The 15,893-nt window shown below is 46.5% G+C and overlaps 2 protein-coding genes across 2 annotated transcripts; both read left to right on the top strand.

The window, feature by feature from the left end:
- Positions 1-46: 46 nt before the first annotated feature.
- snorc (secondary ossification center associated regulator of chondrocyte maturation) lies at positions 47-6,241 on the top strand (the record flags this gene model as incomplete). The annotated part of the gene is made up of 3 exons (XM_084447087.1): positions 47-116; positions 5,786-5,956; positions 6,132-6,241. 3 exons carry the CDS (start codon positions 47-49, stop codon positions 6,239-6,241), a joined length of 351 nt encoding a protein of 116 aa, XP_084303213.1.
- Positions 6,242-11,784: 5,543 nt separating this feature from the next.
- On the top strand, positions 11,785-14,221 carry LOC311316252 (G-protein coupled receptor 55). The gene is made up of 2 exons (XM_084447081.1): positions 11,785-12,657; positions 13,799-14,221. Exons 1-2 carry the CDS (start codon positions 11,914-11,916, stop codon positions 14,006-14,008), a joined length of 954 nt encoding a protein of 317 aa, XP_084303207.1. The 5' UTR covers positions 11,785-11,913; the 3' UTR covers positions 14,009-14,221.
- Positions 14,222-15,893: the final 1,672 nt, after the last annotated feature.

Here is a 15,893-nt window from a genome sequence, read left to right as displayed (position 1 = left end):
TAGGTGCTTCAGCAGACTCTGCGCTCCCACTCTCATACCAGGAACCATGGCTCCCGGCAGCAGTATCTGCAGGCTCCTCGCCCTCCTAGGCCTGCTGGTGGCCGTCATCCACACAGGTAAGGATTTAACTGCACAGGAGCCTTATCTCTTATCCCTCTGGATTAGATGTAGAAAGGGGAGTAGAATATACAAGTGGTGGAACTTTGTCATCTTGCGTTGGTGCTGATAGCAAGATATTTATGTCCTAGAGTTCAACCGTAAAACTGGACGAGAGACCTTTGAGATATGCCCCTCAGAGTGTTATTTCTGGACGGGGTGTGGGGTCAGATCATGTAGGCTTCAGTTTGAAGAGAGAGAGAGAGAGGTCACAGGTTTGATAGTCTGACGGGAGAGGAGGATAGTAAAGCTGTTGTCGACTTGTCAAGATTTGATAGGCGAAGAATGACCGGCAAGTTTATGACAAATTGGGAAATCAAGATTTGCTGAAATGCTGATTTGTTGAAATGGGGGAACGGGAGCAAAGAATGTGGCTCATTCACAGCGACTGCTTTCATGTCCAGTAAAGCTGCATTTAAAGTCTCCTGCCCTCTTCACTCAATTCAGAATGCTACCTGAGTAAGAGCAGATATTTACTTAAGTCAAATGCAGTGATTAGGTCAACAAATTATTCTAAATGATTTGTTATACAGGAAAATGATTTATTATACTAAATATGAGGCACATTTAGACCTCCATCTGTAGAATCCAGGTCTGTGTGTGTCTGTGTGTGTCTCTGTGTGTGTGTGTGTGTGTGTGTGTGTGTGTGTGTGTGTGTGTGTGTGTGTGTGTGTGTGTGTGTGTGTGTGTGTGTGTCCTTTCCTCTATTGACCTAGAGGCCGGTGAGCAAGAGCCCTCCTCACCCTCTAAATGATGCAGTTGTTGAAGTCAGTGGAAGTTGTGAGCCTGAAAGCTGCTCTTTGACAAACAGGATGACTCAGTGGCTTTCATAATGGCCCGTGTTTACAACTAGTCTGAAACTGAATATTGGCCGTGTTTTGACTTAGCAAAGAGCAGGCCTATTTGGCCTCTCTATGCACTATTCATTGGATCTTAGGTAGTTTTGAAGTTTTAGAAGTGTTCAGAAATGTGTTTAATTTTGAGTAGTGGCAGAGAACTGAAATTATATGTGGAAAGTTAATCGCTAATGAAATCGTATAGAAACATATTTTATCTGTGAGCTCATGCATGTCTTATTGATGTCTCTTGATTTGGTTATAAGAACTGTCATTTCCTGGCGTGTGTGGGTGTGTGTGTGTGGGTGTGTGTGGTTTCACTGTTGATCTTGATAGGGAGTCAGCAGACAAGCCAAGAACGTTCTCAACCTATTTCTGTACCACAATTTCCATCCTCTTCTCTTTCACACTCTCTCTCTCTCTCGCTCTCTATCTCAATTTCTCCTTTTCTCTCTTTTCCGTTGTTTCTCCTCTCTGTTCTCTCTCTCCGTTGTTTCTCCCCTCTTTTTCTCTCACTTTCTTTCAAACTCTCAATCACCCCCGTTCTCCTCTGTCCCCTCTCTCTCTTCCCTGCACCCTGGATGTCACTTGGGTGATAAGCCCTCGGCGAGGCCTGGGGAAGGGGGGGCGGTTCCACAAAGCCGGGGATTGTGAGGGTCTTGGGAACACAGCGCAACACACGCTGCCACGGTGCTGAGGCCTAGAGGTCAGGCCGAGGGGTCAGCGGCCTGGCGAAGGCGAGGCGGACAGACGAAGCCCTCTCCTGACGACGAGAAATACCAGGGGAGCCGTCCGTCCGTCCGTCTGTCCCGAAGGGCGCGTGTTGCACAGCGGGGGGCGCTGTTGTCGCCGCCCCGGCGAGCTTCTGACGACACGTTCGTCGTCGCGTCAGATCTCGGAACACGGCGGTGAAGAGACCGCAAGGCCGTCACCTGGTAGAGACCCCGAGGCCATCGCCTGGTAGACCCGCGGTTGTCACCTCAGCTCAGTGTCCCTCGCTGCCCCCGCAGAACACGGGCTGGTTTTGTGGCAGCAGTGTTTCTGTTCACACGACATGAAATGATTGCATCTCTTCCTTTTTATCTAGACATCTACATTATAACACTGTGATTCAGCAGACGCTTTCATCAAGCATCAAGCGACTTACAATAAGTGCATTCAACGTAGTCCTGGGTAGTCAACAGAACTAGCCTACTAGTTGCCAGAAATCATAAGTGCATCTCCTTTATAAACAGGCCTCTAAGAGCATAACCAGCGCCAAAGTAAAAATGCAAAAACAAATAAATACAAATACAGTAAGTGCTAAGATGAAGGGTCAGGATAGAACTGATGAAGACTAAGATGAAGGGTCAGGGTAGAACGGCGTCCAGCCGTTTTTGTGGTCGTGCGCTTTGCAAGCTCAGCGGCACATTCCAGTGACTCGGGTGAGTGGTGTGTGAGTGACAGCTACGTGTTGGTCGCGGCGGGGGCACGGCACCGGCGCCGACCGCAACACAAACGCTGAGCTGAATCACGGCGAGGAACAGCCAAACAGACTCCCAGCTGCGGTGAAACATGTTCTTCCACTCATCCCACGGCCTTCCTGGCGAACCTATCGGCACAAAGGAAAGGAAATAAGGAAGTTAACTCTAATAGTATTGGAACCTAGCTACTCCTCCTACACTGGAGACCTCTCAATGGACCAAGGCCATGTTTAAGCACTCTTGACATGCAGCTATACCTCCTCCCTTCCCTTCCTTGAGACAATCTCGACTGTCATAAACCGGATGGGTGTAAGCAAGCATCTGCTACCAATCCAGTCCCGATCGGATCAGTGATTACGCAAGGAAGGGAGGAAATAATTTTCAGGGAATTCAAATGGTGCCCCGAAGTCCCCTCTGGATCACTTATACAGTGGGCCTCTGGCAGCCTGTATCCAGGTCACCCAATGACCACAGCTGGCTGAACACCCTATGTTGTATGTGGAGCCTTGTGCTCTGTGAGGGGCTGTGAGATAAAGGAGAGGAGATCCCCACTTGAGGAAGTTAGGGGGGGGGTGATGTGAGGACACGGGCACCACCGATGCCCTCTCTGGGGTAGGTAGCAGCCCCCCATCCTCCAAGGTCACCCAGGGCAGGGTGATATTCACACACACACACGTTTTGCACGCTCTTGGCATCTCTCTGGCCAGTGTGAAATCCTGAGGAGAACACCACAAACAAACAAACCTCTGTCTGTGTGTGTTTTTAGTGTCTGAAATCAGCCTCAATTACTCCACTAGCATAGCGGCCTTGTAGAGTCAGCAGACAGGTTACCAGAACGGCAAATCTCCATTGTTTGATGCTGAAGTGATACAGTAGGAAGAAAAACAAAAGTGACTTGATAGATACAGTACGTTGCTGCCATCTTACAGTATATATTGTCATACTCTTATCTAGACAGAGGACCTAGTAAAGCCTCAGGCCTCAGCCATGCTAATGGCCACTGATGTTGACCAACTAGGAGTTCCACTACTGGAAATCACGAGCGCGGGAAAAAAAAAAAGGAGAAAAAAGCTCCTCGAAGAAGCAACAAACGTCAACGGAAAAAAAACATGTCGTTTCTCGTTTCTTCTCCCCATTAAGTCAAGCGGTCCAGAAGGCACAACCTTTCCACACACAGACTGTTTAATAAACAGGCCCTTTTTTGACGTCCAGCGGCCGGTCCGTTCTGGGTTCGTTCCCGGCCGGCCGTTACTGGTTGGAGCCTGCCGTCCGCTCGGCCCTCCGCCCTCCGTGACCGCACAAGCAGCCTTTTGTGCCCTGGGCTAAAGGCCCCATTGATGGCAGAGCTGGCCAGGGGCCTGGGGCCTCTGTACCTGCAGCCCCGCCTCCAGCCCCCAGCACAGGAAGCTCCGCGCTACGCAGAGTCAATACCGCAGCGGCAGCAGAAATACCCCCATTACTCACACAGGCCTGGGACCCGGCACGCCAGGCACATCACACTGATCGGGCTGCGATTATGACGAGGTGTTATTGGAGTCTTGAGTTCCGCCCAGGAGGGACACAGTAGAAATGTGTGCCTTTGAATTATTTGGACTTGATATCTTCGATCGTTTATCATTAGATACTACTTCAGATCGATGTTCTAGAAATGTTTTTTTGTTTTTTTTGTTACAATTAGCCATGGTGATTAAAAGGTTGTGTAAGAGGCGAAGAGCAGAGGGGTTGAGGGTGTTTGGGGTGGGCGGCTGTAGCTGTAAGGTAAATATGTCGGAGGCGCGCTGAATATGCGGGGCGTAAATATGTTTGGTATATGGTCTGGTAGGTATGTGAGGTGTGGGGCCGGTGAATGGGTGGGCTTGTGTGTTTGGGGACAGTTTGTTTTTTCTGCGGCGATCAGGATCGGACCCCCCCACCCCCCCCCCCCCCTCTCTGCGTTCCATTTAACTTCACAGGGAGTTAATTTAATTGGGGCTGTGCGTTTAGGCAATAGCCAGCAGTGGGCCGACTCGTCTCTCAGGTCATCATAGAGAATCGTGTCACGGTTTATTATCCTCCATTGGCCGTATCCCAGAAGTCCCACTTACCTGGTTCAAACCCCTGTTTGAAATGAAGAGAGAGAGAGAGAGAGAGAGAGAGAGAGAGAGAGAAATACAGGGGGATAGAGAGGCACAGATCAGTGAGGGGGCTGCTATTCCTGAAAAAGACACCAGAGCTGCCACCCTATTTGTGGGGAGATAACCTCTGCCCCCCCCAACTGGAACACTTCCACCCGTTCGCCACCCCAGGTAAAACACTTACCAAAACCCCTACTGGCAGAGAGAGAAAGAGAGAGATTTATTTATTTCACATTTATTATTTTAACATTTTTGTGACTTTTTGTGATGTTTGCCTTGGCAATGTAAACTTATGTTTCCCATGCCAATAAAGCCCTTTGAATTAAACGGAAAAGAGAGAGAGAGAGACAGGAAGCGAGGTGGCAGAGGGCAGCGTTACCATGACGACGGCGGAGGTGTGAGGAGTGGTGTAGCAGCTCTGTGTGACCGCCGGTGGAATGTGGGCGAAAGACGCAGGGGAAGAGGCAGAGAGGAGACGAGCAGAGAGAGAGAGAGAGAGAGAGAACACGGAGGAGGAGGTGGAGGAGGAGGGCGGCCGGCCGGTGAAGACGCGAGCCGAGGAAGGACAGACCGGAGAAGGGAAGAGGTGGGAGGCGGAGGCTAAGAGGGGCGGAGACAGAAGGTAGAGAGACGAGGAGTGTGTGTGGGTGGGGGGGACTTGGGAGGCTAGTAGGCAGAATGTTAATCTTCTACAAAGACCTCCTTTCATCCGGTCCCCGGTAGCCGGCAGGGCCGTGCCGGGGAGCCGTCCGCGGCTTTCCACGGCACCATCAAAGACCCGCGCCTCAGACGCTGCCCCTGTGCTCTCCAGGCCGGTACAGGGCAGGCAAACATGCCGTTAGCTAACCTCATCAGTGAGGCAGCTCCCTCAAACACACACACACGCACACACACACCAGCAACCCTAGCAACACCTCACACACTAATCTAAATCCTTAATCCAGTTCAAATTCAAGTTCAAATATTCTCACTTACATTTTCCCTACCAGATGTAGTGTTAAAGAAACACTAGCCTGCCCATCAAGATCTCTCATTGGTTTAAACATTTACCAACGATACACAACAGTATAGAATAGTTCTAGCACGTTACTATTTTGAACAAGCTCGCGCTTTCCTTTCTAAACTCTGCCCCCCTATGGTTGTGTGTTTCTAAACTCTGCCCCCCTGTGGTTGTGTGTTTCTAAACTCTGCCCCCCTGTGGTTGTGTGTTTGGCAGAGACAGTCGCAGACCCCGCTCCCACTCTGCAGGGGGACAACCAGGACACGTTGTCCGGGGGCGGAGCGTACGACACCACCACGAAGGACCCCTTCCAGGACATGACGGAGCGAGCCTACACCTTCGAGTACGATGACACCACTCATTCCCAGGCCATGGAGGACGAAGAGGGTGAGAGGGCCACCTGTAGCCCATCTGTGCTTGATGGAGTTTGCTTGGCGCAATGGCCTTGTCCCAGGAATTCGCTCACCCGGGGACAAACATTGGGCCCGCAAACCCTCAAGTAAAATGTCCTTCAGTGAACATGTGACCCGTAAACCTGATCTGACCTCAGCGTCGTTCGCAGGCGTCCTGGGCCCCGGGGCCATCACAGCCATCGTCATCGCAGTGTTCCTGGGGGCCTCCGTCCTCCTCGCCCTCATCGTCATCACTCTCAGGAAGTTCACCGCCTCTTAGACGCTTTCACTCTGTCTCTCTCCTCTCACTTCCGTCCCCTTTGTTATTTGTGTACCCGTTTCCTCTCTCTGTCTGCCTCCCCCCCCCCCCCCACAAACCCCATTTCCTTTCTCTCTTTCAAACAAACAAACAAACAGTATTACCGGCATCAGCCCGAAGCCCAACCTCCTCCATCTACGCCCTGGATGCTGAAGTGTGTGGCTGGTTCCTTCAGCCATGAAGTGCTCCAGACAGTGAAGTGTGCTTCAGACTGTAGTTCATATAACCATACTAAACTGGCTGACTTGTCAACTTGTTAGGGTGGGTACTACATTAGAGACTGGCAGGTTTCTCCAGTACTAAGTCGTAGCATATCAAGGTACTAGAATTATTAGCCTTATTTGAAATGTTCTATAGTTTACAATTGTGTCCAATTGTTTTGTCAGACTTTTGTGATTTGCCTGCAGATATGTGTAGTTTAGCCATTCTGATTTACTGTATGTGTGTTGATGTATCCTGCCTTTGTTTGTGTTGGTGTGTGATGTGTGCTCTTGTGATGATGTGACCCCACCACGATGATTGGGTTTGTTGTGAATGAAAATATACACCCATGGACATTGACCTTCCTTTACAAACCATAACATGTTTTCCAGAATGATTATGCCTAGTGCCAGAATACCATTTACACGTTTTGAAATAAGTACATTAGCTAGGTTTTCCATTCCAACACATATTTGCCGAGACCCCCAAAAAATAGAAAAACATTTAAAGATGAAAATGCTGGCGTCTTCGATGAATGTAAACAGAGTAGTTTGTTTTACCTGCAAAGCCAATATTAAGCTTGGGTAAAAAAAGAAGGGGTGTTTGCGTATATGTGTGTGTGTGTGTGTGTGTATGTGTGTAGGTGTGTGATCGTATGATTTGTTTTTGGGGTGGGCGGGATACATTGTATGATTGTTTTATATTTCATTTTACAGTTATTTCCTATAAATCTGGTGGCCTCTTGCCAACTTATGATTCTGTTTCACCAGAAAGTGTGTATTCTTTTATGGGATTTCACTGCCTATTTGAACAGTTTGACTTTTTTATTGAATCATCAATAAATAATTTCCTACCTAAAAAAAGAGAATTATTTGTCATGTTTTAAATTAATAACATTGCTAAATGGCTGCACCGCTTAAAAACTAAAGTTAAAGTATCTATTCTACTCAGAACCCCATCTAGCTCTTGGTGCTTGTGCAAGCTGAATTGGTTAAACTCACTCCTCAGTATAAATAGGGCCTACTGCTCACCCACGCCTAGCTAGCTTTTTGGTGGCGTAGCTGGCTGACTGGGTGTTTATTAAAGGTGGTCATGTGCGTTGGCAAGTTAGAGGACCTGAGATCGAACCAGTGTGGACAAGGGAATGGTAAACTGCACTTATATAGCACTTTTATCCAAAGCTTTACAATGGCCTCTCATTCACCCATTCACACACCAATGGCAGCAGTTGCCATGTAAGGCGCTAGCCTGCTCATTGGGAGCAAGTTGGGGTCCAGTGTCCTGCCCAAGGACACTTCGACTTGTGGACAGTAGGAGGTGGGATTCCAACCACTGACCCTATGATCATTGGACGACCTGCTCTACCACTGAGCCACAGTCACCCCCTAGGAAGGGTGGAAGCTATATGCTATTTGCATAACTATGCTATGACGAGCGACACAGTAACACGTGTTACAATGGTGCCGTGACACGGATACACAGTTGGGCTCAGCTCAACCGGCTGGGGGCTCTGTGGTGGGTGGAGTGAGTTTAGGGGAGTTAAACCGAGTTGAATTGGTTAAACTCACTCCTCAGTTTAAATACAAGGTGATCAAGGGTGGAAGCTATACTGACGAGTGACGCTCTGACACCTGTTTTCAAAATTCATAGTGCAGTCTGATACATCTCCTCCCTGCCCTTTGACATTCGACTTTGGTCCAGTTTATCTTAATCTCCAAAGCTTGTTTCTGTTTGTTTTTAACATTTCATTCAACATATACATGCTGACGACATGCATCATGGGTGGGGGTCGGACAGGTTCACTGTGCACTTGTTCCATTTGTGGTTTCCCAGTTCTCACAGCAACGCTCTACAAAGAGGAACAAACAATCAAGGAAAAGTGAACATTAAATCACCATATTAATGTTTACCAATAATTATCAAGATTCTGCTGTAGGCTACAGCATTTTAATGCTTATTGAAATAAAGTGAAATTAATATGCTGACAGACCTGCCCTTTTCTCCTTAAACGGTCAAATGTTTTCAACTACAGTATCAACCATCTCTGATGTTATATAGTTGATATCCACTGAGACTAGCTCTATATTTACTGGCAAATTGATGAAGCTCAGTTCCAGCTAATTCGGAATCACAGACCCAGAAACCAGGAAGCCCATACATGAACTCTTCGTTAACATGCACATGGCCTCCTTCAGCTTCAGGGAAACCACATTTGTAGTGTAAGCAGACTTGAATCCGGCGTACTGTAGGTTATTTGAGATGGCACAGACAGCAGGATGTTCAAAAGGATGTGATTCTTTAAAAATATGTTTTTTTCACAAGCTATTCAGTTTTTTTTTTAGATAGGTAGACAGGCACTTCAGAGCAGCCCGGGCTGAAATACAGGGGACTCACAAAAGTGATTGTGGTTGAATGGAGCAGAAGTGTTTTCACACCTGCTTGATGTTTATTTATTTATTTATTTATATATTTTAAGTGATTTTGGATGGATTTTATGTTGTACATTGTACAATTTGATAGATTTCATACTTGTTTTGAACCATTGTGTGATTTTGGCTTGGGCTCATCATGTGAGAGACATACGACTGTTAGTGGTACATTTCGTTGTAAATTGTAAATGTAAAATTAATTGTAAAATAATTGTAAAATTTACTGTAGCCTATAGAGGCAACAAATGTCAACAGAACAAACATCTGTGCAGTATAGGCCCTATACTGTACAATTTACTTTTGCTTAACTCAAAAAAAGGTGAACCTGCAAAAGAGATCAGTGATCAAGGATGCATATCAGACACACAGGAAGTAGTGACAGAAAAACCCCAAAAAGCAGAAGAGAAGAGTGTCTAGCGCAACACAGACAGTGTGACATGAGAATAACAGACTGCGTGACAAACACATGCTGTAGCAGCAGACTACCTTCAGGAAGGTAAGGGATTGAACTTTATACACTATGATCTAATCCAATAAAGCTAGGCCCAAGAAGTGTGAGAACATGTTATTTGAAACGTCATTTGAATATACTACATATCAGTACCTACATAAGAATATAGCCTACAAGTCATACGTTCATCAAACTATAACGTGATGGATATATTAGAGATGGAACTGTATGAAAATTTCACATCACGATTATAATGACCATAATTATCACAGTTATCAGTATTATTGTGGTATTGTTCAAATGTGCTGAAAATTTTCAAAACCTAGCCTATTGATAAACATGGAACTGAATTTCCCTGACGGGATGAATAAAGTATTATCGTATCGTTAATCATTTCACCAGGTTTTGTATTGAAAACCACAGATAAAATTAGCAGCACTATGCACTTTATTAAAATAATGAAGTTGGTTGATGCTGGACAGTATTTACAGTTTTTCAAAGCGCATAATTCAAACACGGTTTCAGTGATAATTTTATCGCGATAAATGTAATCAGATTTTATTGTGGTTTATCATTATACCGGTTATCGTTACATCCACAGATATATACACCCAGTGGCCATTTTATTAGGTACACCTATCTAGTACCGGGCAGGACCCCCTTTTGCCTCCAGAACAGTCTGAATTATTTGTGGCATGGATTCAACAAGGTGCCCTTCTGAACACTGCTGTTGTAAACAGCTGTTATTCGAGCATTTATGGCTTTTCTGATAGCTTGAACGAGTCTGGCCATTCTCCTCTGTCCTCTGTCATTAACAAGGTGCTTTCACCCACAGAACTGCCGTTCACTGGATGTTTTTTCGTTTGTTTACAGAATAATTCTCTGTAAACTCTAGAGATTGTACTGTGTGAAAATCCCAGGAGGGCAGCTGTTTCTGAGATGCTACCACCACGTCTGGCACCAACAATCATACCACGGTCAAAGTCGTTTAGATCTCCTGATTCTAATGTTTGGTCAAACAACAACTACCTCTTCACTATGACTACATGCTTTATATACTGAGTTGCAGCCACATTATTTGCTTTTTGGAGGAGCAGGTTAAGCACGCTCAGCTGAGTGTAAAGGTAGCCTAATTTGCATTAGAATTTCAGTTATTATGCGAATAGAGGCTGCATCAATGGATTGTAGTAGGTGGTGCGTAGCAGGAACTGGAGCAGGCTACAGTAGCCATGTACATCCATGCCATGTAGCCATATGCGACCGCAACACCGCCGCGTGCACTTCTGCCGCTCTAGGCGAAAGCAATTATGCCGCCCCTATTTGCAACGGTAAGCCTATAGGCCTATAGCCTATAACCAGCAACACAAGCGACACACAAAGGCCAATATGCCATAGGGTAATGCAAATAGTCTAGTGCAATGCTAGTCTCGCGCAAAGTTAGTGTGCTCAGTGTCAACAATATCTATGTATGACGCGGGCATTTTGCGGATCCATAAATAACAGGTCTGCATAGTAAATATAACCTGGTTCCAAATTCTTGACAGCAGAGATGACACCTATTTAGAAAATAATCCAATTTCAGCTCCTCAAATTAAATAATATCAGTGCAAATCTCTCCTATATACCACTTTCTCACGTGTGCTTACACACACACACACACAAGAAATGTGCGCAAGCACGTTGTCAGCAGATTCAGCTTAACAACAACTAGAACAAATATTAGCCTACCTTTCAGAAGCGTACTAGGTACTACATGGAAGGCCTGCGGCAATGTCTTAACTGCGTTCTGTATTCCTATTTAGATTCATGCTCTATGGGGATCGTTGCACGTCTGTCCTGTTTCATTGTAGCCTATAGTTTCACTTTCAACTTAACTGCGTTCTCCTGTTAGCAACTGAACCGGTGAGGCTGGGATCAATATATTTTAACAACGAACCGAATACTTCTCTTAGTCTCTTTTTATATTCGCACCCAGATAATAGTGGTCGTTTAGACAGGCTATTTCTTCAATTTTTTGTTATCCTCTGGAGGCGGCGGCAGGTGCAGCGTGATTATTCCTCAGCAATTGATGCGCCCCTTCATATTCACATTTTTGCCGCCCTTGCAAGATGCCGCTCTAGGCAATTCGCCTATATGGACGCACCGGCCTTGCCTGCGACAGAAAGGAAGGTGGTGTTGCTCGTGGCACTGAGGAAATAGAGTACAGGGTATGTGTGTGTGTGTGTGTGTGTGTGTGTGAAGGAGCAGAGAACCGGCACTGACAGAATAGACTATAGATAGTTATAGTCTTTATATTTATTGTGCAAATGGTGTGTGTGTGCGTGCGTGCACATGAGTGTGATACACACTTGTGTATATTGTGTATATAATATTGCATTAGCTCTTATTCAATTTGCATGACGTACACAAGTTGTTTCTCCTTATTCAGACAGGGGAAGGATTAAGGCCATGACGTTAAAGATTGTCTTTGGGGTGCATCTTGTATCCTGAGAACATAATGGTCACGGCACCAGGACACTGCTTCTACACTGCATTTTTGTGAAAGCAAAACAATGTCCATCAACGGCACCTTGACAACCAACTGCTCCTTCGAGGAGGTGGACCATCTGATGACATCACTGGAGCTGGTCATCTACGTGCCCATCTTCATGCTGGGCCTTGTCCTCAACGTCATGGCCCTGGTCGTTTTCTGTGTCCTCCTCCGCAAGTGGACCGAGTCCACCATCTACATGACCAACCTGGCTCTAATGGACCTCCTCCTGCTCCTCCTCCTCCCCTTCAAAATGCACGCCACCAACCACCGATGGTCGGCCCGACACCGCCTGCTCTGCTCCTTCCTGGAGAGCATGTACTTCGTGGGCATGTACGGCAGCATCTACACCATCGTCTGCATCGCCGTGGACCGCTGGGTGGCCATTAAGCACCCGTTCCAGGCCAAGCTTCTGCGTTCGCCCCGGGCCGCCCTGGGGACCTGCGTGGGCGTCTGGCTGCTGGTCCTGGCCAGCCTCTCGCCCGTCTACGGCTTCCGCCAGCCCGGGGACGGGGACTTCCACTGCTTCCACGGCTTCTCGGAGAAGGGCTGGACGCCGCCGGTGATCGGCTGCCTGCAGGTGTTCGGGTTCCTGGGGCCGGCGCTGGTGCTGGTGGTGTGCTCCGTCCAGAGCGTGCGGCGCCTGAAGGCGTCGCGCCAGGAGAGCCTGAAGAGCAAAGCCTGCTCGAGGATCATCTACAGCAGCCTGTGCGCCTTCCTGGTCCCCTTCACACCCAGCCACCTGGCAATCTTCCTGCAGTTCCTGGTAAGGCTTTATCACGGCCACACGCACTGGAGCGAGACAGGGGCATGGCGTTCTCAGAGGTTTCACCTTGGTTGTTTATTGGGTTGAATTAGCTCAGCCTGGGTTTGAAGATGAAACTCCATAGTATGATTATGTAATGTGCAACATGTGATCTTTTTCCTGCACTCTGTTTAGCTTGGTTGAGGAGGGAGCTTCTGTTAGCTTCAGGTGCTCATAGAACACAATTATGCGAAAGTACTCCAAAACAATGGTATTCTTGAAAACAAATCAAACACATTTTATACACAGAGGCAGGCAGCATAATGCACTTCATAGAAATGTGTGTGTGTGGTGTGTTGGGGGGGGGGGGGGGGGGGGGGTACATATATACTGATCCTGACTAATTTTCCAGAGGGAAGGGGGAAAAAAAGGACAATGTTGACTACTATATTAGCTATGTCCTCGAAACATATTACAGAGTACATATGCACAGCATAAATATATTCTAATAAACATAACACATTATCAAAAATATAAGTGTAAGTAAATAAATACAAATATTTTACTTGATGGTAGGCAACTACTGTATAGGTTAGCTATACAGTCATGGCTGAACTGACTGTTTATGTCATCAGGGTCGAGATGTGCCAAGAGTGCTGGTATAGGATCAGATTTTATTGTGCCTATTATGATCTAAGATGCAAAACTGATCCTAGATCAGCACTTCTATGATTTGTGTAAGAAATGATCTGGTTTTAAAAAAGTAACTCAAAAGTAAAATAATCAGTAATTCGATTACTTTTTATATAGATTAATCAGTAATATAATCTAATTTTAGAGAAAGTAATCAGTAACTTTACTTAATTACTTTTATTAAGTAGCTTGCCTAACACTGCTACTAATACGACACAATCATGACCAACAGCTAAGGTCTGTCAGTTCCGTACAGAACCACTTGATCAGACCAAAGCTGTCTATTAGCTGTCCCAACAGGCTACAGTGTACTAAGCCACTACAGCAGTACCACTACTATATCACCACTACTGTTTATCTTCCCTGGGGGTTGATCAACCTACGTTTCTGTCCTTCTCGGGGGGGGGGGGTGGTTTTATGACATCAGCCTGTCCCGCTGTGTGTGACCCACTCTCCGTCCGAAACCCAGGTGCGTCGTGGCGTGATCGAGGACTGCGGGGCCAAGACCAGCATCAGCCTCTTCCTGCAGGTGACCATGAGCCTGGCCAACATCACCTGCTGTCTGGACGCTTTGTGTTACTACTTCATCGCCCACGAGGTGCGGAGCTCCAAGCACACCTACAGAGAGCGAGTCAGGAGCCTCAGCCAGAGGAGGGCCACCAGTATCTCTGAGGTCTGACTGGCTATTCAAATCCGGAAAAAAACTTTATTGTCCCTATAGAAGGGCATTTGACGTAGGGGTCTGGTGGCAGACAGTAGACCCGTCTATCCATCAGTGTTATGTGCCAACTGACCAGAACAATGTGTAAAAAAAAAACTACCTGGCAATAAATGTTCTTCTGATTCAGATTCAGAGGTGCGGGGAGCCCATTCACACGCATCAGCCAAGTGGGTGCCTCACTCAGTGGACCCACCGTGATACACCACGTCAAAACCAGTCTGTGAAATCATCATCCCAGTAACCAGTGGTGTAGTGGAGGGTATAAGGAGATATACGGAGTATACCCACATCTTTATCCATGACATCTTTATCAGACTGGTGGCGCTGCACCGTTGCGACCCAGACTCCTGCCGTGTGTTACAGTTATATGTCAACTGAGGGTTGTGCAATATGTTGCCATTGCTATTTATTGTCTATTTCAACTCATGTGGTGAGGATGTCTGAGGTCTGTCTTGTGACCTGCGGGACCAGCGGAGTCCACAACAAATTTCCCCACGGGGACAATAAAGTATATGAAATTAAATTAAATCCACAGTATACTCGCTTCTTTGAACACAACTAATGTAAAAACGGTAACATTTTTTGCTACAGTATACCCACTTCTCTAGTCACCACTACACCCCTGACAGTGACCCAAAAAAGCTGACAGTGACCCAAAAAAGCCGTTCAAGAAGAGCTTTATCATCCGCAGACTAACATGGCATCTCCAAAGCCTGCCCTAACAGCCTGGCTGTTTCTAAAGAGGGGAAGATGAGTCAGTTAGCAGACTGCGGATGTGAAAAAACTTTTTTCCTCTGATGACTAATCGTGGGTTAGACATTGTGCCACTGGTTTCATGTAGCCTTCTGTCTTCAAAGAGGAACTACCAGAAAAGGCATGCACATGTAACCCCATTTGTACGTATGTGGTAAGCAAGCTGTGGCAAGCCGCATGTGGATACAGCATGTAGCAAGCTGCTTTAGAAATGCAGAAACATGTATGGTGAGCCTAATCTAGTGTATTGCTTTGACTGAGTGTAAATTTTCTTTAAGCATTGAGATACATGGACTTGATTATGTTGTTAATGGTTTATGTGGTGATCGGTCATGGATAATGTTTATCTACAATGGATTACTAAAACCTTTCTAAACCATACTCATTGACGTTCCCAGAAAGTCTTTATGCACAAAACATACAATATAACAGACATATTCATGTTTTTAAATTTTGACAGATTAAAATAATTACCTCTGCTCCAGCAACCGATTTTCATGAATCTCGGTGGAGGGGGGTTGCATGGGCCACCTTAGAACCCATTCAATTTTGGAGCAAATCCAAATCACAGGCCGTATCCACGAATGAAAACAAAACTTAGAACGAAGCCAGCTACCTGTGTGAGGAGGGTACTAGAGACACAGGGTTTGGACTGGGGTGTGCGGGGGAGAGCCCGGAGTGCACCGCACTGCCCCCCACTGGCTGTGACCTGAAATACAGCCACCCATTCATCTCCAATCATTTTTACCTCCGCCCCAGCGAATCACAGGGCGGGTCCACGAGCCGCCCAAACACGGCCCGGACGGCCATTCACCTGCATTCATTTTTTGGACTAGGATTACGCAAAAACTACCAGACTGCTTTTCATGAAACTCAGTGGAGGGGGTAGCATGGGCCAATTTAGAACACATTCAATTTTGTTCTGTGCTCTCTGAGTACCATTTCTAGTTTTCTATGAATTGGGTTAGAGAAACCACTGACCTATTTATGAGAGCAGAGGTTAGTTCCATGTCCATGTTGTGCAATGAGACACATGTAGGTCTAAGCCAACTACTGTAGTAAACCATCATGTACAGTAAGACCAAGCTTA

This window comes from Borostomias antarcticus, assembly GCF_949987555.1.
Source record: "Borostomias antarcticus genome assembly, chromosome: 12".
Lineage (NCBI taxonomy): Eukaryota > Metazoa > Chordata > Actinopteri > Stomiiformes > Stomiidae > Borostomias > Borostomias antarcticus.
The sequence above is the reverse complement of the archived record's forward strand: the minus strand, read 5'-3'. Positions and strand labels throughout refer to the sequence as shown.

What these genes read in the sequence shown, in the direction of transcription:
- LOC311316252 (XM_084447081.1), top strand. Translation starts at nt 11,914, where the DNA reads ATGTCCATCAACGGCACCTTGACAACCAACTGCTCCTTCGAGGAGGTG. An exon ending in CAATCTTCCTGCAGTTCCTG is followed by an intron (nt 12,658 to 13,798) that starts GTAAGGCTTTAT and finishes TCCGAAACCCAG; the next exon opens with GTGCGTCGTGGCGTGATCGA.